The 25,884-nt window shown below is 42.6% G+C and overlaps 1 protein-coding gene across 1 annotated transcript in view; it reads left to right on the top strand.

Moving 5' to 3' along the window:
* Positions 1 to 4,553: 4,553 nt before the first annotated feature.
* The window catches only part of Antxr1 (ANTXR cell adhesion molecule 1), a 177,736-nt gene continuing 156,405 nt past the window's right edge, over positions 4,554 to 25,884 (top strand). Inside the window, exon 1 of the mRNA XM_051203441.1 lies at positions 4,554 to 5,050. Coding sequence (XP_051059398.1) covers positions 4,905 to 5,050 — 146 coding nt within the window. The 5' untranslated portion in view covers positions 4,554 to 4,904. The remainder of the gene's footprint in view (positions 5,051 to 25,884) is intronic.

Raw genomic sequence — 25,884 nt, 5'->3', positions numbered from 1 at the left:
ATAGTTATACCTTGAAGAGCTCCATGGGATTTTTCTACAGGGAGCAAGCCTCTTTACAGCACCCATCCACACATCCCATCCACACATGGGCCATATGCCCACACACCCTGAGGGCCACTTGCTCGTAATTTAGAAGGCAGTGTAACAGGTCCCCCAGTCCCTTGTACAACTGATTACTATGATGGAAGTATCATTCAGGCCTTAAAAGCCAGCAAGGCAGTAAGATCTGCCAAAGCAAGAACAAACACCTAATCAATGAAAGCCCACAGTTCTGGGAAAGTCTCTAAAGGAACTACCCTTGCTAGTTGGCTTCTGTAGTTCCAATTCTGACTAACTGTTATCACTAACTGATGTATGTCAACCCAGGATGTGGCTTCTATGCTTAAAAGCTCACCCTGAGAAAGGCTCTGGGATACACTGGGGTAATGAGCACCTAGTGTAGTCACCAGATGTCTAATAAAGTCTTTCTATTAGCTTGAACCCATGTCCAAGTAGTCTTCTCTGTTAGATACTTCACAACATCAGTCTTTAGAAGAAGCAAAAGGATCATGGACTGATGGGCCTGGAGAGATTTCCCTTGCTTGTTCCCCAATGTGGATTGGTCTGGAATCTGTGAGTAAAACCCTTAAATATGCCAGAGTTTAGCAGAATTGGCACTGAACTGACTTGGTTTGTGATTAGCTTTGTGTTGGCTTCAGCTTATCTAAGATAACTTTCCATTATTCTATGTAAGTCCCAGGCTTGTCAGGACACCACACTGTACTGATCTGTTTCAGTATGAAGTTTTGAGTTTAGCTGCCCTGGTCTCTGCTCTACATGAAATGAACAGTTTGTTCTGCAAGAGCCAGAGAATGAATTCTTCAGAAGATACAATGTGACCAGCTGCCTCAAGTTCTCACTACCATTGGAGACTGTGTCCCTTCCTATTTAAAGACCCCCCTTGTTTCTTTTTTGCCCCATTGTTGAGAGAAGTGACTAATGTAGATGCTGTGTAGCCCTAGAGGAACTAGTTTGTGAATCAGATTAAATAGGATCTGTCTTGGGCCGATAATTGATCCATCTACAACATGTTATTTTTTGCAGGGTTGGGTTACACGCCATCCCTAGTGGGTTTCATCTCTCCATGGCAAGGGTTGTTAGCAGGGCTTTGCGCTGGGGCTTTGGAAGGAATTAAGAGCTATTTTATACTGAACCTACTTGGAGCTACACTCAGCTTGACTTTGGTGGGAGTATTAATGTTCCTAAGTTGAACAGCTCTGGCCATTTCTGGGCTGGAGTTGTGGACTGCATGGCCTCCGGGATGCCTGGCCTCTGGGATGCCCTCATGACATCTTCCCTCAGACTAATTCAGCGCCTGGGTGTTACTTCATTACTGGCACTTTTGTTTATCTCATCACCAAAGCCAATATGGCTCAGATTCTTCCGAAATTCTGTTATTCAAGATAAACTACTTTTGGTAAATACTCTCCTGGCCTTTTTACACATGATGTGTGGTCTGGGTGATCAGGAAGACATCCAAGAACCTACAAATAGTGGGTTTACCCGATTGACATGAAATGTACTAGAATGTATCACATTTGTCCATATTGTTGGCAACTATTTATTAGGGAAACAATTTAAATTTTATTTAGTCTGCATTGTCTGGAGCCTTTTCCAGAACCTTTGTCAATAGCCCATGGAACGCTTTAGTGCCCAATGAGATTCTGGTGATAGATGGTGTGATACAGCATCTAGCAGGTATCTGAAGCTTAACCTACTTGTATAGCTGGGGGAGGAGGAGGAAGAGGAAGGGGAGGCAGCTGCAGTGGCTGAGATGGTACCAAACTGAAGATGATCAGCTTGTACCAAAAAAGGGTTCTTCAAAATCCTGGAAGAAAGGTAGGGGTAGCTAGTACACTTCAATGCCTGAATGACTCCTCCCACTTCTCTACCCTCCTGAGGGCCACATTTGTCCTGGGAGTGGGGGGCACAATCTTCTACCTTCCCTGCTTCCCTGTGAGCATATTTTGAATGGGCCCTCCTTCTGTTCTGGAGTCTATACCTCTGTCTGTCTCTCACAGTGGTGTCTTTGGCTTTAGGGAGCTCTGTCTCCCCTGGGCTGACTCCCTAAATCATTGTCCCTGTTATGTTCTCAAGGCATTCTTCTGCCACCCAAACACTTAGATACCTCAGAGGATCCTGAGGGCTGGAAGATGAGAAAAGATGCTCCTAAGACTTCCCTGGTTCCTCCTGTCCCTCAGTTCCCTGCAGGGACATTCAAGCTGCCAAATTCAAAACAAATTCTTTGTTATACTGTTCTCAAGTTCTTTCTCTTCTTGGACCTGTGTCCCCTGGTTTTCCAGCCTTCACTGGTCCAGCTATTTTCTGTAGACCTTACCTCCTTGTTTCTTATCACAGAGCTTGGTAGGGCCAAGATGGGCTTTTCTCTTTTAAGGCAGGAGAAAGTACAGAAAAAGCAAACAGACTAGTTAGAGTAGTTTTACTCCCCCTAATTATGTTTTCTTGCAAACAGAAATTCCCAAAATGTGGGTGCCAGTAGGTGTTATCTGAAAACGGTTTGTAGACAAGCAAAGTCTGGGAAACTGTCAAATTACTTTTGTCCCTCAGAAATTCTCCAAGTAACTACAACAGACAGCTGATAGTTACCTGTTATTACACAACAAACTGCCTAAAGCTAGCAGCTGAGAATGCAAGCAAACACTGTCTCCCGCTTCCATGGATCAGGAGTCAGGGGAGGGCCAGGTTAGGTACTTGCTTGGGTCTCAAAGGCTGCAGTCACCCGAAGGCTTGACAGGCCCTGGAGAATCAGCTTGCAAAACACCAGGCTGGTGACTGATGTTGGCTGTCAGTGGGGATGGCAGTGTCCAGCCACATGGCTGGGGTCTGGGGTTTCTCATGATATACCAATGTATTAGTCAGAGTTTTCTAGAATCAGAGAACTTGTGGAATGATTGAATGAATCTGTCTCCTTATATAGATATGGAACTTATTGGAATGACTTACAGGCTGCAGTCCAACTAATCCAACAATGGCTAGCTGTGAATGGAAAGTTCAAGAATCTAATAGCTGCTCAGGCCCATGAGGCTGGGTGTCTTAGCTGGTCATCTATGTGTATTGGGGTTCCAAGGAAGTAGGGCCCCAATGCCAGTGAATGGATGGATGTGCTGACAAGGCAAGAACGAACCCTTCCTTCTTCCATGTCCTGATGAAGGCTTCCAGCAGAAGGCGTGGCCCAGATTAAAGGTGTCTTCCAGTCTAAAGGTCTGAATTAAAGGCTTAATGTCTTCAAGATTTGGATCACAGGTGTGATCCATTTCTAGATTGTAATTCATTCCAGTTATACTCAAGTTGACAACCAAGAGCAGTCATCACAGCCACTGAGCCTCCTCAGAGTAAGTGATCCCAGAAGCAGGGAAGTCACAATATCTCATACTTGAGCCTTAAAAAATCAGATGCCATCAAATCGGCCCTATCAAATTAGTCACTTCCTTTATGAGGGAGGTGTGTGAACTGAGGCTGGGTCACTCTGGAGACCACCCCAGAGGGGAGCTAGTGTGATTTGCTAATAATGTGCTTATTTGAAAATACAATCAATGATTAATAGAGCATTCCAAGATACTGGGATATGATTTGGAGGGAAAGTACCAGGAGGGCCACGGTGAGGAGCTAAGGTCTTCTTACAGACTCCTGAGTGGAGGGCAAGAAGTGTAACTGTCTAGAAGAGCCTTGAAACTGGGCCAAGAATGAGCATTAACTGGTGGCTTCTAGAATGGTGGGGAAGCTAGACCTTGAGTCCTGCAGGAACTAGGACTCAAACTAAGGAAGACCCACCAGTCTAGAAAGAGAAGCTTAAGACTTGAGGGACAGTGCCTAATGGTTCGAACTGTTGACAGCCTTTAAAGCTGTTTACTTCCTCAGTGCTTCATCCCTGAAACGTGGAGGCACAGACAATCCAGAGGCCTCAGCCTTTCCAAGTCCCTAGGCAGGCTCAAGGAAAGCATTTGGTGGCATTGTGTGTGCAGAGTTCAACCCAAAGTCTTCATGATAGGAAATAAAACTATGCAAGGTCGCCCGAAGGTTCAGATCACACAGGCCCTGTTCTTCCCCGTCTCGTTTGCACAAAGGCTCCTGTTTGAAAAGTCCTGGCCTGGGATTGGAGCCACTCTTCTTGAAGGAAATGCGTTTTCATCAAATGTTTACAGTGACTGTATCCGCAGATGCAGAAGAGGGGAAAAAAGAAAAGGAAAACAAGATTGGTAAGGCTAGAGAGAATGGAGAGGTGGCCGTGGGAAAGGCAAGGAGCAGGACAAAAAGGAAGGATTAATTACAGGTTTACACCTCACCTGAAGATTCTGCCACCAAAACTCCCCACCCACTGGTGCCCCAGCCAGCCAAGGTCTAGCAGAACCCACCAACACTTTCGCCGCTCTTGACCACAAGGTGGCACTCTTTAGACTTTCTTCCTCCCGCCAATCTCCCCATTCCCCCACCCCACCCCACCCCCCCCCCCAAAAAAAAAAAAAAAAAAAAAAAAAAAAAAAAAAAAAAACTAAGAAAGGAGGGGAGAAGGGAGGGAGCAAAGACACCGCACTGCCCCAACCAAGAACAATTTGAAAACCCACCCCATCATACTTAAAATCTAGGACAAAGAGCCGCCGGGACGGAACTGCTTCGACTGCAAAGCTTCAAGCTTAGCAACTCCACGGAGCAGAGCGCCCTGGGGTCCCTGAAATCCGAAACCCAGCTCAGAACCGGCGGAAACCAGAACGAAACCCTTGAACTTTTCTGGACAATTGCTTCCGGGCGTTTCCAGGCAGCCAGGGGACCCCTCGGGAGCCGGGGCTGCGTATGGCGAGCCCCTGAGGTCCTGCGGAGGCAAGAGAAACCAGTTCTCCGGCTGCAGTATGGACCGCGCGGGGTGCCTGGGCGCGGGCCTGCGGGGACTCTTCGTGGCTGCGCTTGTGCTCGTGTGCGCTGGACAAGGGGGACGCCGCGAAGACGGGGGACCAGCTTGCTATGGGGGATTCGATCTCTACTTCATCCTGGACAAGTAAGTGCCTAGAGGATGCTGCTCTCCGGCGGGTGATCCCCAGGGGCGCCAAGGCTGGGCTTCCATCCTCAGGTGTTGGCAGTCCTGGCTGCTTTGCCTGCTTTTCTTTCTGTCCTTGGCCCCAAGCTTGCGAGTCCCAGGAGGGTGCAGTTGATTCTGTTTGTCTAATTGCTTCCCCCTTGGTGATTAGGAGTTGCAGTCAGAAGTAGAACTTACAGACACTTCCAAAGTAAGAGGCAAGGGTACTCTTCAAAGCCAGCCATCTCCTTTTACAAATGTCTGGCCACAAAATGCAGTCTTTGTTCTCGTGGCCTGATGCCTGATGACCCTGGGCAATTTAGTGGAAGTCCAAGACTTCTCTACCTCTGGAATTCCAGCTGGTCCTTTGTGGGGACCTCAGCCTTGTAGGGACTGAATACTATCCCTTCCCCCTACCCTATACACAGATGCCAGTCCCACTGCCACCCTTCCTCCTGAGTGGTGTCAACCAATGCTTTCAGGTGCTGGCTAAAGTCTTACGCCCCTTGCCTTCAGAGCTGAGATGTAGGTAAATTTGGGCTGTTGGGTTTTTGACTGCTAGGGAAGCCAGCATGGTTGGCATTCGGACTAAAATGGACTTTGCTTTAAGGGAGAAACGAGTTGAGACCAGTTCCACACTTTCCAGATCCCTTCAGGGCTGCCAAGCTACAGTCACTTAAATATGCTTATGTGCTCTCTGCTGAAAAGCAGCTCCAACAATAAAAGGTCCCTCAAGATCCAGGCTCCTTATGTCTGTGCTGGTGCCAGGAGAGGCGCTTGCAGTTACAGTGGGGGGATGAATTTCACAGACTGGAAAGTATTTGGGAGTTGGAATAAGAGTCCTGAAAAATAAGCTGGCCGCTGGACACCAAATGTGCTTCGCAGTTGCTGCTGGGGTTTGGTTTTTCCGTTGAGGCTGTTTTGAACTCCAGAGTCTTCGGATAAAAAGTGAGATCTCTTTTTTACAGATTTATGAGAAAGTGAATACTTAAAATTCAGGCCCAGGCTAAGAAAGAGAAAATCTTTTGTTGCTTTAGCAGGTGGAAGCCGGAGCTTCTGGATCAGAGAAACTATGGGACTCTTGTCTGAAACCAAAGATGCTCCCCATTGTGCTCTTTAAGAAGACTTGAGGGCTGGGGCTGTATCTCAGTAGGATCTTGCCCAGAATGCACAAGCCCTGGCTTTGTTCCCCAGCACTACAGAAACTCCATCAATTTACGGCTGATGATGCATGCCTGTAACTTCAGCAGCAGGAGGATCAGGAGTTCAAGGTGATCCTGGGCTCCTAGGCTACATAGTGAGTTGGAGGCCAACCTAGGTTACCTTAGACTCAGTCTCAAAAGAAACAAAAACCATAGCATCATAGGTTCTAAGGAACCCATGGGGAAACTTGAACAACAACAACAACAACAACAAAAATCATCATTTCGGAAGAGGACTGTTGGGTGCTGTGGGCGTTACCAGATGTCCTAAATCTATAATTTGAACTGAACTTTTGGTCAAACTTATAAACGAATTTCTTGAGGCAATGGAGGAATTTTGGCAGAGTCATCTTAGAATTTTGGGGTGGAGACAACCAAGTCAAAAGATTTAAAACATTTTTTGGGAAAGAATAACGAAGACAATTTCTCAGCAAATACTGAAATGTATTAGAAGGCAAATTAAGAAAAAAGTTTGGTAAAGTTCAAAGCGTATGTGGGCAAAGTAGAAGAATATATAAGTACCTGTGATTGCTTGGTGGAATTTCAAATAAGTGTGGAATGAGTTTGTTACTTCTAAAGGCGCCCTCTGGTAAATGGTGAAGTGTGTATTTGTACCCTCAGGGTTACATCTCAGAGAGAATGAAAGGAACACAGAGTCCATGAAGAACAGAGGGGCATTTGACTATATGAGAGCTCTGTTCTTTAGAGAGTGAAAGACAGCATAAGTGAAATGTAGTAAGCTGAAAAAGTTTTTGCAATCTAGTTTACTCTCTGAAGTTTGACCTTAGTATGGAAAAGCTAGTTAGAAATTAGCCTTCTGTCATAATTTCCCAAGGGGGGAAAAATGTGGAAGTTAGTACATGAACAAAAGCATTCCATTTCACTAGTAATTAAAGAAATGGAAAAGACGATACTGCTCTTATTAGGTTGTCAGAGGATTTTCAAACATCACAGTGTCCAGTATTGGCCACCTGTTTCCTGTCTTGCTAGGGACAGGGTAACTGATGGTCTTTGTGAACTTGAACTGCAGGGTAGAAGTTTCTAGAAGGACAGAAGTGCTCTGTATTCCTGTTGTTCAGAACAGTAGCTACTCACCATAGTGGTCTCCATGCAAATGAGGACATGAACTTTTAATTTTATTTAAATTAAGTAGTCACATGTGGCTGCCATGTGAGTGATGCGGGTGAGATGATGCTTTGGCAGGAAGTAGCACAGGGTTTTAACACAGCTAAGGGTCTTCTTTTCCATCCGACAAGGCCTTATCTTAAAAAAAGAAAGAAAAGAAATACAGTCAAGAAGGAGCCCTTACTATGTGTCTATGGTATGGAGGTTTATAGTAAAAAGCTGAGAATTACCTAAGTGTCTAACAATGGGATTTAAGTAAGACATGAAATATGCAGAGTACTGTTTATTCATTGCAGATTGTGCATGTTTGCAAAATATTTTAGGAGAAATATATAATACTTATACTATTATGTTTCCAAACATTGTGTGCATTCCACCTTTGAAGGAAGTTAGGCCAGGCTTGATGCCAACACTTGGGAGATCAAGGCTAACTTAGGCTCAGTAACTAGATCCCATCTCAGAACAGAGCAAAACAAAGCCACCGCCTGCATGTGTCTGGATTTCCTATTAGGATAGAAGTCCTTTCCAGAGGACAAGAGTTCTAACTTCTGAATTTGCAAATTTCTCTACAATAAACATACCAATTTTATATTCTACAAAATGTAATTTTGAATTCTTTTTGTTGTTGTTTGGTTTGGTTTTTTTTTCTTTTTTCTTTTCTTCTAGAGACAGGGTTTCTCTATGTAGCCATGGGCTGTCCTGGAACTTGCTCTGTAGATCAAGCTGTCTTCAGACTCACGGAGATCTGCCTGCCTCTGCTTCTTGAGTTATGGGATTAAGGGTGTGTGCCACCACCAGACAATTTTGAATTCTTAAGGAATGTGTGGAGAGGGGCTCTGGCCAGTGAACTGAGTTGCCAGCCCCTCACTATTTAATTCTAAGCCTCTACCTTCCCACCAGCATCTTTCTGAGGTATTTTTGTGCTGAATGAAAAGCCTGCTAGAACTTTTATGGTGTGTGTACACCTCCAGCTTGTCACCTATACCCAGGCAAATTGATGTGATTTCCAAGTCCAGAGCTGGAGAATGGACCACCAGGCAGGCATGGCAAACAGGCCACAGAGTAGTCCCTCCAGACAAAGTTCTCGGTACTGGAAGGGACCTCCCCAGACACTGCTGTGCATCACCAGACCACAGCAAAGTGGGAAGGGAAAGAATGCTGACTTGGTTTGTGCTTGGGCTTCTGAGCTCCTTGGCTGCTGAAGTGCTAGCTACAGGAAGAACCATGGGTCACAGAGGACGGAGTCTGCGGCTGCTCTACCCACCCTGGCAATTCCCTTCCCTCCTGCAGTCAGTTCACTTTTCTGTGGCATTAAAGCTTGTCTCATTTCAGCTTTGAGTAGGGTGCATCTCTGGCCTGGAGAGAGCCCAGATTGTATAGTTAATGGAACGTCATGTTTTTTCAACCAGGAGCAAAGACTGTATAATGATAACCCAGAACACCACAGTAACACAATAGGGCGTTATTAGCAGCTCTGGCAACTGGGCTGCACAGGGCTTTACACTGATGGAATTTCATGTTTATATAAACTGCTTTTCTGGTTATAGCTAGGAAGAGTAATTTGCTGGGAATTCAATCAGGGATTTGAAAAGTCAGATTTGGAAGACCCTTGCCCAGAGAAGAATGACAGAGCATCTTTTAAGTCTCCCAGGGGATCTTCAGGGCCCACCATGGATATGGTTGTACTTTTCCTTGCTGGCAGGGTCCTTTGTCACTGCAATGTGCATTTACATACCACATATTAATCTTCTTTATGTAGAAGGAGAAGGTGGAGTTTTCCACCTCCAGTCTCAGGGAAGTGCTGGCCATGATACATGTGCTATAAAGACTAAAAATAGAACAGTAAGAAAAGAACAGGGGTAAGGGTTGGGGTTACAGAGTGAGACTTACTTTTTGCTCAACCTATGTCTTTATCTCCTTTCCAAAAACAAAAGAAGCCCATCTTGTTACTTTCTCAGACGACCATTGGGTGTTCTGAGGTGTGCTGATCTGTAGGTTTGTAAGGGAGTATAGCATCATAGGGACATGGACACTCAAATAATGGATACAGAGAGATATTTGTCATCATAAACTGGAACCTGCCTAGGTAGAGTATGTTTTTCTGGGGGAAAGATCTGGGTTCCTAACAACTTACAAAGGAAAATTTGAAAGTCCAAATTTAGGTGAGTATCCCAGCCTCTTATGTACTTTTATAAGGCTTAAGGCAGCCCCTGGTAGGTAGACAGATGGTCCCTATTTTGTAGATGGGAGAGACTTTTGTTCAATCCCTGGTCCCAGGGTTAGAACTGCCTATAATCAGGACTAGATCCCGACAGAACAACAGAGCAGGACCTTTTCCACTCCAGCCTCCCAGCCTGAACCTTTCTGCTCATTTTTACCCTGTGCCTTTGGGCTGTAATGAGAAGCACATGGCAGTACAGCCAGTGAGATCCAGTATGTTCCAGAAATTGAATATCCCTGCACTATGTTTTAGTAAAACATGGAGCCCAAGCAGTTAAGACTGCTTAATTATAGAGCAGCTACTGGACCCCTGTCCATCAGCTACTGCTGGTAGGAAATTCACATGCTCCTGCCTCCACCCCCACCCACCTCCCAGAGACCTGGGGCTAGTGATTCTCACTCTGGGGTGTGATCAGTGCCTCTGAGTATTCTGCACTTCGAGGTCACATAAGTTAGTGGCTTGTTCAGATTGAGTTTGATGGGAAGGGGAAATTCAAGCTTGCAGATGTGTCAAGGCACACAGATGTAGTTTGTTTTCTGAAATGTCTTGGAAAGTCATTTAGAGGGATGAAGTGCAAAGCTGGCACTGTGTGATGGAAGCAGAGTGCCTTAGGCAGCTCGAAGACGTTGCAATAGTTAGTTACCTTAAAAGACACCGGGATAAATGTTTCTCCAGGGTCAGGGTTTTATTTTGTTCAAATGTTCTAGTAGTTTGGTTCCAGGTTTGCAGAGGGCCTATCAGGCCAGATAATAGTTGGTAGGACTGCCTACAAATAGGAAGACTTTGTGTGTAGACAAGAACCAAGTAAGATGAAAGTATTGTTTTGTGTTTCTGTCTAGATGAGTAATTTACCTCTACGTTTACCAAGTAAATTACATCTATTTTTCTTAACTCTGGAGTCATGGGAAAACTCAGTATTATACTGAGAATGGAGGGGGGGTGCTGGAAGAAGGCAGCTGTCCTATAATTATAACCTGTAATTATCTCCGTGTCTAGGGATAAACTCTGGCAGCCCTTGGACAGACAGGGCTGACACATAAATGCAAATTAGACTTACTTTATGCTAATATAAATGGGTGTCTGTGTTGGGTGCCAGAACAAGAGGCCAGATGTAGCCCCTTGTACTAATTTAATTATTCCCTAACATAAGACAAAGGGTTATTTGGACATTTTAACATGTTTTTCAGGTATTCCAAGCTCTCATTGAGAAAGTCATTCGATTTCCTCCATTACACTTGGCTTATTCTTTTCATGTACTTGGCATAGATATGTTCTCAATATTGATCAAAGTGATTGAAGCACTTGGCCCCCGCAAAGAAAACCCAGATAGCACAATGCCTACAGCAAGCTGTGTCCTGTCCTGGGAGGTGCAAAGAAAGCTGAAGCCGGAGGTAGTGTGGACTAACCTTTTAGGCAAAGGACATGAGAAGGCCTCTGGGAAGCCAAAGCTGAAGTCTCCAGTGAGGATCTGGGGCAGGGAAGGCAAAGTCACAGCTACAAAGGAAGCAAATGCTGGAGGAGGGAAGGAACTCAAACCTTTCCACTCACAGCTTACTGGCCCATACTAGCATGTGCCCTCACCTTGTGGAAAGGGGTTGAAGAAATGTATGCCACAGGAAAGAAATGGCAGATATGTGTGGGCACTTGCGGCCTCTAGTGCAAATATAATTCTACACTCCACTGGCCTGTGTAAGCAAGAATAGCAGCTGTGTAGGATAAGGAACCAACACATCTGGAGGGGTCAGTTTGGAGCTCATCTAGGGCATGTTAATCAATCGGAAATTACTACAAGGCTTAGCATTTCAGATCTACCTGGGAGGTGGTGCCACATGCCTTCCCCACTCCCTCCGTAATTGAGAGGAAACCTTTAATGCCGTGGGCATGAATAAACCTGATAGTATGGAAAGAGGAGGGAGACATCAGACATGGTTCCCTGCCACCAAGGTGCTCCATAAATATATTTGACAGACAAGAATTTGTCTTCATGCAGTTGGTGGAACCTAAGGGAATTTGACAGGCCGCACAGGAAATACAGCCCTGGTACACCTGAGGCAGCTGAGTTAAGAACCGGCACAGAGGAGGGTTCAGACGGTGACTCTGGGGTTTTAACTTACACAAATGTTTCATAATGGAGATGAGGTTGTCTTATCCAGTGAGACAGTTTTTTCATTATAAAGGAGCTTAGGGCACTCAGCATTCCTAATCTTGTTGTCTAAATATTATGATTCTTCCTGATCGTTGTGATAACCAAGCATTAATAGATGCCTATACATTTGTTTTTAAGAGCCTCCGGGGTTGGTTCTATTTTGTTAAGAATCCCTGATAAAGGTCATAGAGTAGAGCAACACATGCTAAGCTTGTTGCTTCCAGGGCTGGAGAGATGGTCCAGTGGTTAAGAGCACTTTCCGCTCTCCCAGAGGATCTGGGCTTCACTCCCAGCACACACATGGTGCTCACAGCCATCCTGAACTCCAATCCAGAAATTCTGATGTCCTCTTCAGGCTTCTACAGGCACTACACATGGGTTACAGACACCCAGCAGAAGCACCCCTCCCAACAGAACAAATTAATTAAAAACTTAAAGTTTGTTTATTCCCAGGTGTTACCAGCATGTTTCCGGCTGGCCTGCGTGGTCCCACAGCCTCACCAGCCCCAAGTAACACAGAGAAACACTGTATTAGATATAAAACTGTTGGCCTGTTACTAGCATTTTTTATTGGCTAGCGATGTCTTAAATATTAACCAATTTCTATTAATCTAAGTATTTCCATGTGGTCTTATCTTACCAGAGAGATGGGTCGGCATTCTGCTCTCTCTGTCCTATGTCTTGACTCCTCCCTACTACTTCCCACATCCTTTTTGTCTCCTAGTCCTGCCTATCTTGCTTTCCTATTGGCCAACAGTGCTTTATTCATTAACCAAAAGAGAAACATATTTACAGAATGACATCTCCCATCACCCAAGGATCCATCCCAACAGAAGTGGTCATGGGGAGGGGCGAGAGGGGTATAGAGAACCAGTGAGACGTGCTGACCTGGAAGTGAGTATGTGTAAGCAGAGGTTCTCGCCCAGGCTGGGTATAGGCTTCACTGGGACTTACGTTTAACAAACACTCCTCAGATGACTGCGGTGCAGGTCCTTCACTCTTTACAGTAAGCTGTGAGGCAGAGAGTAAAGATAGGAACAGCTGCCACTCTGAGACTGTGGCCTCCCTCCTCCCTGTAGAACAAACAGTAGCTGAGGCAGTATGCACCTGCAAACAACTCCAGGGAGAGTCCTTGCTTGGGTGGTGGTGAGGAAGTCAGCATGCTATGGAGGATGGAGAGCTGTTATAGCTTCTTGTCCATCAGTATTGACATATCCTATCTTGTACACACACATACAAGCCACGATGTTCACTGATTAGGACAGACCTTGGCTCTGTTTCCATTAAGACTCCAGAATGAAGTGTGCTTCAGTGCTGCATAGGGATAAACCAAGTCTCAATCTCAGGGGCTGTGAATGCCAACTTTGGGGGTAGACAGCCCCAGTTTTAAACCTCAGCTCAATCTTTGGCAGAGCACTATGAGTTTGGGGAAATGATTTTAAATCAGTTAACCTCTCTGATGCTTCTTGTTAATAAAACAAGCATTAAAATTTATACTCGTAGGAATGTTCTAAAGATTAACCTCTTTAACCAACATTTGGCAAATACATACCAGACGATGGGAGGTGGTAATATTAAAGATGATGGTGCCAATACTGATGGTGATAATAAGGATGATGGTGGTGATATAGTGATGGTGATAGGGATGATAGCGAGAGACATGAAGGTGATAGGGAAGATGGAGGTGATGATAATGACAGGGATGATAGTGAGAGGGTTGATGGTGATAGAAATGAGGATAATGGTGTCAGGGGTGATCATTATGGTGACAGATAATGATGATGGTCATGATAATGACAAGGATGATGGCTAGAGTGGTAGTGATAGAGCTCACGATGATGGTGATAATAACAGGGATAATTCTCAAGGTGCTTGATGGTGACAGGATCATCATAATAGTGGTGATGGTGAAAGAGAAGATGATGGTCATGATGCTGACAGTGATGGGTGATGGTAATAGTGATGATGACAACAAAAATGATGGCCATGGTGGGCATAGCAGTGATGACATCAGTGGTCATGGTGCTAGTGCTGATAGCTACCCCTAGACAAATGATGCCTCCCTATTTTCAAGCACTGAAGACTATCTGGCCAGGGTAAGGTATATAAATTTCTCCTTCTCCTCTTCTTCCCACCCCTGTGTGTGTGTGTGTGTGTGTGTGTGTGTGTGTGTGTGTTGTTGTGACAGGATCTCATGTAACCCAAACTGGGCTTCAGTTCTCCCTGACATGCCTACCTCTGTCATTCAGGTACTGGGTTTCAAGTGTGTACCATCACGAACCTGGCTCAATTCAGTATTTATGAAACTGTGCTAAGCCTTAGGAATCATAATGAGATGTCCATTTCTCAAGGAGCTCAGTGTTCAGTGGAAGAGACAAAGCAAGGGAAATGCTAGTGAAATAGTTTGGGTTGAGAGGAGTGAAATTTTTGCAGGTTGTAAAGAGGAGGTTGTAAGGAGTAAGGTTTTTCCACCTGCCGCTGGTCTTGTCCTGCTGCCGTGCCAGCCCCTAATAACGCACACTGAGACTCTGTATTTGATATAATGCTGTTGGCCAGTTACTTGTTTCTTATCGGCTAGCTCTGTCTTAAGTATTAACCCATTTCTATTCATCTCCACGTGGTCTTATCTTACCGGAGAGAGCCTGCCAGCGTTCTGCTCTCTCCGTCTTCTATCTTGACTCCTCCTTCCTACTTCCTCGAATACTCCTTGTCTCCTAGTTCCACCCATCTTGATTTCCTATTGGTCAACAGTGCTTTATTCATTAACCAGTATGAGAAACATATTTACAGAATGACATCTCCCATCATCTCCTCTTTTCTGTCTAAATAAAAAGAAGGGTTTTAACCTTAACATAGCAAAATATATAACAGTTATCAAGTAAGAATCACAGTTAACAATATTTAGTTCATTAACATTTAGCAAGATTTAAGAAAATATTCCATCATCTGTCCTATCTTTGTATGTCTAAAGTTTATGTAACTTATCTTTAATCCTAACTATTTGTCTTCAACTCCTTCAAAGACCACAGAAGGATCGTATATAAACTCTAGATATGACAGAGACAACTCACTGCCTGGTCACCCAAAGTTCTTCTGTAATCTTCCATCTTCAGCCCATAGGCCATAGTGTGTCTGGCAGACTCTTCAGCAAAGCAGGAAACTTTAAACTGTCTTCTTGTATTGGCAGTTTGTCAGTCATTTTTCTCTGTGTCCTGCAGACTGGCAGTCTCTTCCATGAAGCAGGAACTCGGAAGCAATGTCCATCTTGACAATGTCACTTTCTGTGGGTCCTGCATGTCCAGTTTATACAGCATAAAGTCAAACAGTCCAGACAAGAGTAGTATCTTGTCCAAATGGCTAGTCTTGCCATATTTGCAGTAAACTCCCTAATGAGTTTCTTCAATGTCTATCTTCCTTTCTGACACAGGTGGTGTTGACAGAAGCAATTGTGCCTCATTGTCAAGAAAAACCCTAAACCATTTTAAATGCCATATTCTGTAGGTCTTTGAAAGGTTTGAAGAATTCCTATCTATCTCAAATACATCTCTGTGTATCTTGAAAAACCTAACTAATTTAACTCTAAGCTTTGACTATCATAGGTAATTATCTATAATCTGTATTACATTATACATTACATTTCTAAATGAACTATATAAACACAATACCTAAACAAGAGGAGAAATATACATATCACAAAACTGACCTTAAATTTGTATCAATAAATGAAAATCCATTCCAAAACAAAGTATTCATAATCCCCTTTTTACCTTTAAAAAGATATTGGTTGTGATCATTAACCATTTATAACCAACCCCATTTAAATGAAAACAAACATTTATAAATAATATTTGGGAATTTGGGCGTTGTTCTTTCCAAACTACTTCCTGCTGGTAAAGGGCGCTGTCATGGGGGCTTCTAAGAAGATGCAGAAATCCTGGTTGTAGTCTGTAAGGCTGCTTTGTCCAGTTGTTTTGAATGTAGGATCACCTGGTACTCTGTTTCAGGGGGTCTGGCTTGCTCAAACCACATTAGTCTGGAAGGAGTCCACAGCTTTTCATTTTCTGTGGAAACAAAAATAGAAATCCTTTTCCCCAGTAACTTGTCCTTAGACTTAAATTTTTGAGTCAAAGCATGTTTAAAATATATAAATTGGATTGATCCAGCAGCCTTTGTTTTAGTAGTTGTTATTTCCTCAGCAGTCAAAAGATACAAAGACAATATAACACCATACAGTATCCATATTTTCTCTGAGTTTTCCATCTTTACCTGACTTTATTATTACTCTCTTTCTTTTACTTTTTATTTTTTCGTTTTTTGAGACAGGGTTTCTCTGTGTAACTTTTATCCATCCTGGAATTCACTGTGCATACCAAGTTTACTTTGAAATCACAAGAGATCTGCTTGCCTCTGTCTCTCAAGAGCTGGGATTAAAGGCGTGTGCCACCACACCCAATTCCTCTTTGTGTTTTTAAAACTATTTTATTCTTTTTTTTTTCCTCCCATGTCTAGGTATATTTTAAAACATACTGTAAACCTTTAGAGGTTTTTCTTAATATGAATCTGTCTTTACTGTAAATGTTTATCTTTTTCTGGCCACGAGTCTTTTATCTGGTAAACAACAACATTGCTAAAATGAAAGTCATAGTTGTTTCTGCCGCAGTTTATCAAAGATGGCGGCGGCTATTTCACCGCCAGCACTGAGAGCTGTGCTCACCACCTTGGTCTGCGCTGCCATCCGGCAGCATGCTGCCGGCTTGGAGATGTGGTCACTGCCATTGCCAGCTCTCATACACACCAATAAATTGTTAGCAGTGCTTTTTCTTAAAAGCCGTACCTTTTTTTTTTTTTTTTTTTTTTTTTTTTGCCGCTTATGCTGAGTCAGGAAACCTCCTTTAAAAGAGCCGCGAAATCTTTGCTTGTCTCTCGCAAAACAGAGTCCAACCAAGAAAAATGCTGTTAGTAAGAAGCCTTGTTTGTCTCTGTTCTTTTGTTTCTAAATCCCTTTTTTTAAGCTTTTGTTAAATTTTAAGTGGAATTTCTTATTAGCCACATGGGCGCCATATGTAAGGAGTAAGGTTTTTCTGCCCGCCGCTGGTCTTGTCCTGCCGCTGCGCCAGCTCCAAATAACACACAGAGACTCTGTATGGCCAGTTACTTGTTTCTTATCGGCTAGCTCATTAACCCATTTCTATTAATCTCCACATGGTCTTATCTTACCGGAGAGAGCCTGCTGGCATTCTGCTCTCTCCGCCTTCCATCTTGACTCCTCTTTCCTCCTTCCTCGAATTCACCTTGTCTCCTAGTCCTGCCTATCTTGCTTTCCTATTGACCAACAGTGCTTTATTCATTAACCAGTATGAGAAACATTTACAGAATGACATCTCCCATCAGGAGGTAACTTTGGACCAGGAACATGGGAATTAAGTAAGATTTTGCCAAATTATAAAGAAGCAATGACATTATCTGTGTATGCGTGACAGGGAAAGCCCTTAGAAAAAAATTTGGATTTTATCCCTCCAGCAATAAGTTTGTAAATTAGTAATTTCTTTCTTTTTTCTTTTTTGTTTGTTTGTTTGTTTGGGTTTTTTGTTTTGATTAAGGCTTTCTGGCAGCAGTGGTGGCAAGCGTATGTCTGTTGGTTAGATGTCAATCACCTGCAATTGTGGTGTGCATGGAGACAAAGAATAAGTGAACCGGAAGCTTTTTGTTGTGAATGGAAGGCTGAGGAGGGGGAGCTGCTTCAGGAAGAAGTGGTTACAGAATGCTGGAGAAGAACCTTGTTATGGATGGGGAGACTCTGAGCATGTTAGGACATTTGGGTGGAGATAACTGAGTAGGCGGCTTCTTTAGAGCCTTGGAATTGAAAATAAAGCTTTGGATATCATTAGCCCAAGGGCAGCAGTTGAAAATGTAGGCACGGCTAATAATTAATATAAAGATGATGGTATAATAAAATGTCAAGAAGAGGTGGGGTTTGAAGAAGAAGATGGCCAAAGTCCAATCCAGAGGACTTGCCAATAGCTGTTGTCTAGGCAAAGAAGAAACTGCACGTAGAAGGGCAGAGCAGGGTGGTGGGGAGAGGGGCAGTGCAGGACTGCAGCCCCAGAGAAGGAGGGGAAGCGAGCCGGGGAGGGATGGTTATATGCACTTTTGCTCTAAAGTCATCCCCTCTTGTGGACCTGGTCTCAAATGGTGATGCTTATGTAAGCCAGGCACTTCCGCTGAAGACCTGGGAGCAATCCTTTCTCTCACTGCACCCTTGTTTATATGCATCTGTTCTGGCTCTGCCATTCTCCACCTGACCATCACCTTAGCTTAGAGCTCCACTGTTTTTACCAGTTCAATGAACTCTTCCCCAAATTCATCTCTTTTTATACCTCATCCACTTTGTCTTCTGGAACTTTAATACCAAATCAATCTTTAAAAAAAAAAAAAAAAAAGACAAAAATAAAAGCCAAACTCCACAAATCTAACCTTGACACCAACTTCCACCTCTCATACATATTCCAAACACAGTTAAAGCTCCTTCAGGACAAGTGTGAATGCCTTGGTAAAATACTCAGGACTTTTATTGCTGACCACATCCCACATTTTTTAAACTTGCAATGAAGCCACTATGTGAGTTCTGTAGCTAAGCCACACCTTTCACTGACATGCAGCCATCCCCACCCCATCACACCTAAGTGATGCCCAGTTATCTTTAACAACACACGAACTGTGGATTCTTCCCCCCCCCCAAATAATTGAGAACAATCACCACTCTGCATTGCATCTTTACTTAAAATCCTTCTCTTGTTCAGAATCTCCCAACCCCAAATAACTCCTCCCCTCTGCATGCAGTGGGGTGGTCCTGTACTGAGAAGAGGGGGAAAATTGCTTAGTGTTTGTCATGGAACATCTCATCCAGACCTTATCTTGTCCACTGTCCTCTGTTCGTTGATGTAGAACCTCCATTGATGTACAGAGGACCTCCAGAGATGGCAAACATTTATAAGCAGCACTCTGATCAGTGTGCTATCACCTGCCTATAAAAAAAAAAAAAAAAAAAAACAAGTCCAGGGTTGCAGAAATTGTAAAGTAAGTGAGAAAAGAATAAGACATCTCAATTAGAGCTATGACACTCCAACAGCCAAACAACCAAGATACAATGATATCATTAAGTACATCTGGGGTGATAGGAACCCTTGTATGATATAGGTGACCCTGATTTGCCCAGGAGAAGCCTGGTGTGTTTCTGTAACTAATAGCTTCTTCTTTATCTCTCAAAACTGTCTCCATTTGGGTTTTCAGTTATATGGTAATTGTGATTATTAACTGTCCTCAAAAAGGGAGCAGATGGAAGACAAACCTGTGATTTGTCTCCCACTCTTTCTTCTGTTAATGTGGGCAACTGTCAGCCATTTCAATGTCCCAGTTTTTTTTTTTTGTTTTGTTTTTTAAATTTTTTTAAATTTATTTTATATAACAAAGTCCATTTAAATAAAAACAAACATTTATAGACAATATTTGGGAATTTGGGCGTTGTTCTTTCCAAACTACTTCCTGCTGTCATGGGGGATTCGTAGAAGATTCAGAAATCCTGGCTGTAGTCTGTAAGGCTGCTTTGTCCAGCTGTTTTGAATGTAGGATCACCTGGTACTCTGTTTCAGGTGGTCTGGCTTGATCAAACCGCATTAGTCTGGAAGGAATCCACATCTTTTCATTTTCTGTGGAAACAAAAATAGAAATCCTTTTCCCCAGTAACTTGTCCTTGAACTTAAATTTTGGAGTCAAAGCATTTTTTTAAAATTTAATTTATTATTTTACATGCCGATCCCAGTTCCCTCTCCCTCTCTCCCTCCCTCAATGCCCCAGTTTTAAGCCTTTCCTGGGAGCCCTACTCTCACATTCCTATATCAATGTATGGAAATTCTCTATCCTCACCATGAACTGCAATTGTACATTCCTTAATCCCACCATGGGGAGGCAGTGTTGCATAGTAATCATTAGCACAGGGTTAAATGGTGATGACTTAGGGTTTGAAGCAAAATTATGGACTGTAAGGCTAGACTAACTGGATCGTATCCCAAGTCTACCACTTAATAGCTGTGCATCCTTGAAGAAGTTACTTGGTTTCTCTGTGAACTCAGATAACTCACTTGTAATCAGGAAAATGTATGGATCACAGAGTAGGGCAGAGAGAACAGAGCTGACCACACTCAAAGTGCCTACTGCCATTGACAAATGGCAATGAATGCCAAATGCCAGCACAGAGCCTACTGTTTGTAAGTACTCAGAACACAATAAGTCTTGATTATTTACCTCTGTTGATTCCAAAGAACATATAAGGAATGAGAAGCTGGCTGAATGAATGTATTCTGTAAGGAGCCTCAAGAAGATGAAGACAGAGAAGATGTTTTAGCAGAAATGAAGGCATTGGGACAAGGAGAGGATTCAGAGTTGCTCACTGTCAGGCCTGATAACCCAAGTCTGAGTTTATTCCTTGAGACCTACAGCAGAAGGATAGAACCAACTCCAGCAAGTTGTCCACTGACCTCTACTCATGCACTATGGCATGTTTGGCCTCCCACAAATAAGTAAATGTATGAATTTTTTTAAAATGAAGACATTAATGGCTCTTAGAAGTGTTATTTGGGGACATCATTAGTGTACAAGCCAAAATGCAATGATCTGGGGAGTTTGATGAAAGGGAAGAAAGGGAAGAAAGTTGTGAGTTCAGGACACGAAGGCAAACATAGACAGCTTCACCTGGCTCTTGCCACCGCCTAGAGAGGCCCCATTCTCTCAAACAGAGGTCTTGGGAAGTGACTAGGGAAACCTACATCACATCTAGCAGATGGTGACACACAAAGTTTATAGGGTTAATATGAGAAACAAAGTAGATGGACTGAGTTTTAAAAAGGTCAGCCAGGATCTACTTTCAACCCTGTGGCCAAGTTTAAAAAAAAAAAAAAAACAGAGAAATACTTCCAAGGAATTTCTTGAACATTATCAAAGCTGGAAATAAATATGAAGTATGGAAAAATAAGGAATGGGACCTGAGTATGACAAACTATCCCTTGGAGCCCAGATGCCACCGTGTGCTGTCACTGTACAGAGCAGCTGAGCAGGAGAGCTGAGGGGAGGTCACAATACAGAGGAAATGGTCTGGGCATCTCTGAGTCAGTGATTCTATCCAGTGTGGATTCCAGGGAAATGGGAGCTTGTGTCTTTGATTATGTGGCTGCAATAGGATGCAGAATGAGGCCAGGTACAGCCTGAGAGAACCTCAGGCAGAGACAAGAAAACAAGAAAAAAAGTGGGAGTGGTGTAAATGTGTTCAGGACCAACCAACAAACCTTGCAAGGATGATATGTTTCCTTGTGTCAATGGCCAAGGTCAAGATCAAGTTCATCCCCACCTCTCCCTAGCCTGATGAAGACTGTCATCAATACTTATCAAGACCAATGGCATCACCTAGATGAAGTTCTCAGAGGAGCTTGAAACTGTAAGAGAACACAAACAGTAGAACTCATGTATAGTCATTTGTTGTGTTTTTGAAGTTCAGTTACACTTCACATTCAAGGGTGAAGATAGAGCCTAAAGAATTAAATAAAATTGTTGGGGCAAAAGTAGTTAAAGACGGTCTCTTAGTACCACCTGGCTTTGGTGAAGTAAATAAAACAAGAATTTGTAAAACAGGAGATAAAATATAAAGTGGGGAACAAGGGATCTAGGACAATCAATAAAGTATAAAACAATAAGGAAACAGTTAAAGGCACACAAGAAGTAACGAGGAGCTGCACTGACCATGCGGAAAGTGAAATTGAAAAGGTGTGCTTGAGGAGGCTTAATTTGAAGAGGAAATAGATGCAGCTAGATGAAAGCCATGAGGGAGAAGACAATAATATGATAGGAATAGACATCCAAAGTGCCAGATAGCTCTCATTGCTGAAGAACATTCTGGAAAAATAATTTAAAAACCTAGTGCAAGACAATGTTTCTGGCTTACAGAAAGCTTGAAAATACAGATTGGATAGGTCCCTCAACTAAGAATCAAAATTAATCATTTATGTAGACATTTGCTGGCTAGAAATTCAAGGCAAAAGAAGAAATAAACACAGGCTACCCAGAAGGGCTCTCAAACATTAAATGAAAAGAATCGTGATTGCTAAAATTCATCTTTTATAATGGGTAAAAATAATGGGTAAAAAAAATTTGGGATATCATTTGCAAGTGAAGAAACCATGAAAGTATTTTCAGATAGATACAGATTGTTCTAGAAAGAGGTGATTTATTATCCTTTTTTTTTTTTTTTTTAAATGAAGAGTATCCAAAAGGTTAATCAAGATTTACAGAAACATTTAAACCATAATGGTGTAGCTCTCAGACGGTTGTTCCAGGATGACTGAGAATTCATGGCTAGTCTGGGCTGTATACCTAAACCCAGTTGTCAAACTGGATAATAAATAAGTAAATAAGGTCATGCCCTTTGAAGCCTTCTGAGGAAACAAGAGGTTCACTGATATTTTCAACCTTGAATTGATAACTGCATCGACAAACAAGAGTAGTCTGTCATAAGAAAAAAATATAAAGTCTTTGTGGGGCAAGCTTACACCATGTCTAGATATTAAATACTTGGAAATAAAGACCACGTCCTTGAAAATTGCCCAAAGTGGGGTCAGTTCATCTAAAGACAGTTTGAGAAACTTTTCCAAGAACGTAAACAGAAAGTATTCCAAGACTAAAATTGTGAGGGACGATTCTAAAATACTAATAGTGAATGAAGTACATTGTGAGTGTGTGTGTGTGTATGCGTGTGCATGTGTGTGAATATGCAAAAGTGTATCTGACATTAATGTATAGAAAGAGGACACACTTATGCATTGTACAACAAATAAATAAGTAAACATGATAGAAGACAATTTCCCTGAGAGAGACAGAGATTGGCTTTTTCTGTCTATGACTTACCAAGCACTCTGCCAACTTAATTTTAAATGATCCTCAGATTACCAGATCTTAGACAAGTTTTTCAAAGCATATGAATACATAGAAAAAGTCTGCAATCTTCCAAAAAAGAACAAAAGATTTCCCTACCCCCCAAAAAAGTAAGAAATAGATTGACATTAAAAAAAAAAAAAAAAACTCTAGAATATCAATTACTCAAAATCTCGGTAATTACCACTCTTGAGTGAATATTGCTTTTAGATTCCTTAGCTAGCCTTCTCATACTTGTAGTTTTCAAAATATATGCATCCATGGACCCCTACTGAAAAGATTGCTTGAAGAGATTGGTATCAAAATAAGATGCGAAGAAGGCACAATCCCAAGAGACAGAAGTATGTAATGACCCTAACAAAGTTCAGTGAGATTACCAAGCAAAATGCAAGAATTGGTTGGTTTTCAAAGGAGAAAATGTACATTTGTATCTACGATAACCAAAATTCTTCTTATTGCATTTACATAAGGTAAGAAATGTTGTTGGCTTCTTGCTCCTGTCCTCCATCTCCTCCCAGACTCGTCTGTTTGAGTCAGAGATAGCTAGAACACCCGACATTTTGATGATAACTACCTTGTGTTATAGATTTGGTTTTTCTCCCCCACAACCCTTTCAAGTGAGATGCTCTGCCTTTTATACATGCATTTTCTCAAGGGAGACCTGGAGAGTGAGGTCCTCTGGTCTTGGGCACATTGGCTCATGTGTTCAAGGACCATGGTCTCTGTGCTAACACAGGTGAAGCACAGGTGAAGATGGGTATCTTCTCAGTTTGTTTAGGAAGCTGGTGTGAAGATAGCGTGATCAGGGACAAAACTTCCTGCCAATTTTGAGTAAAAACCGTGAATCCTAAATCTGAAATCAGCAAAATAATAGTGTAGTCAAATTATAGGATTCTGACCCTGATAAAATCATGGGCTGCACAGTACTTTGACTCTTACAAAATGTGCCCAAGATGGCTCCTGCTTTCCTTGTGAAGAAGGAAATCATGGCATTCTCTTGTCTGAATCTGAAAGATGACTGTACACATTCTGAAGACAGGATATGAATAATAATTAATGGGATGGTTTAATAAATATATTCTAACCCCCCCCCTCAGAGAATGAACTTTCCTTTCAAATACCCATGTAATATTTATTAGGTCACAGAGAATCCCTTATGTATCTACCTCAAGACACAAGGTTTTACATCCACATCCTCCATAACAAAGAACAGGAAATGAGCATCGAAGAATCCAGAACTTCAGCTATGAAGGAGATATTTGTGTTTTTTATATCAGTATGAGGAAGACAAGACAATATGTTAAAAAAAAAAAGAAAGAAAGAAAGAAAGAAAGATCTAGAATGGAAGAAAGTGTCTGTCTAGGGCAAAGGTTGGCAAATTATGGCCCAGTCCCTGTTCTTATAAATAAAATTTTGTTCTAGTACAATCATGTTCATATGTTCATTTGTTAGGACTCAATTTTTTTTTTATGCTTAAACACACACACACAAATGAGTACACGGAGAACATGTCACCCACACACACACAAGAGGGCCTAAAATAGTTACTTTCTGGCTCTTCACAGAAAAAGTTAGCTGACCCCTGAACTAAAAGCATCTGAAACCCAGTAGGAATGTGCAAAGAATATCATTAGTGAGGTGGCTTTCTGGGTTTGTCTGTGGGTTGGGATCTGTGCCCTCTGTGAGAAGAGCTGGCATTTGACCACATGCTCTGTTTGCTATTACTGTCTTGAAATTCTTAACAACTTTCCAACAAGGGCCCTGAGTTTTCATTCTGCAACAGTTCTAACTGCTAACAAAGGAAATTAAAGGAACAATAAGTATTTCTAAAGTTCTGTGGTTACTAAATGTATTAAAACTATTATAAAATCTTTGACCATCTCGTCTCACTGTCTGCCTAACACAGATCACCATGAGGTGGGTGCCTGATAAGGGGTGAGGGCCCTTCCCCCCCCCCCAGACTCAATATAACTCTGCCCTTCTTTTCTCTGAGATTCTCAAGGAGCAACTGGGAGGATCCATCAAATTGCCTTTCTTGGGTGCACATTTCTTAAGCAAGTGATGCAGAGAGGATGTTTTCCTGTGCAATTATCAGAAATGCAGTGTAGAAATTCACATCTTCTCTATTATATGTAAAGGACATTGTACAAAAATGCCAAACTTACTGGTGCTATAAAAGTGAAAAGGAATGGAAACCAGCCAGTGTGCAAAGGGAAGACATTCTACTACTGTCCAATGCTTCTGTTGCATGGAGAAGATGCAAACATGACAGATGATGTGGGTAATGTTATTTAAAGAAATGAAAGTGTGGTCATAGGTGAGAGCAGGGTCCCTGACCTTAGTGTTCATGCCTGGAAGCAGGTCATTGTAGAGTGGGCAGTGCCCATTCTGACTCGGAGGTGGGGGGGAAGTTGTATAGTGGGCAGTGCCCCTGTCTGACTGTGGGGGGTGATGTATGGTGGGCAGGGTCTGTGTCTGACTGTGTGTGGGGGGTGATATATGGTGGGAAGTGTCCCTGTCTCACTGTGGTAGGAAATGAACATTGAGATGATCTACATTTTGTTTACCTCCCACCCCTGCATTTCTGACAGTGATGCTTTGATGATGCTGTATTTTAAAGTTCTGTCTTGTGGACACCCAGTGTATGCCACTTCCCCACAAGAGACAATGTTCCATAGTAGCAGTCTTTGGGTAACATTGGTCCATCCCTTTTTAGCCTTCTGGTGGATCACTGCAGTTCTGATGGAATCATCTCTGAACCTGGAGAGTGTGAGAAATGGATCCAGGGCCATGAAGTTAGGCCACTGAAGCACCTCTTAAGGCAATTTAACACTTTTGTCTTAACAAGGATTTTACTTTTGTGTTGAATCTATGCCAAAAGTACCAGTACCTCATGTCAAAAAAGTGTGTGTAAGCTTTTTTTTTTGGTTGTGTGCATATGTATGTACATTCGTGGGTGCATATGTGTAGTGTATTGCAAGCATGTCTGAGTGTGTATGCATGCATGTTAGTGTGTGTGGTGTGTGCATATATTTGTGTGGTGTGCGTGTGTATATGTGAGTTTGGTGTGTGTGTGAGGAGTGTGTGGTATGCCTGTATGGAGTCTCTGTGTGTAGTATGTATATGTATGCATGTGTTTGTGTTA

Source organism: Phodopus roborovskii, unplaced genomic scaffold (genome assembly GCF_943737965.1).
Source record: "Phodopus roborovskii unplaced genomic scaffold, PHOROB, whole genome shotgun sequence".
Lineage (NCBI taxonomy): Eukaryota > Metazoa > Chordata > Mammalia > Rodentia > Cricetidae > Phodopus > Phodopus roborovskii.
This window is presented reverse-complemented; position numbering and strand designations above follow the sequence as displayed.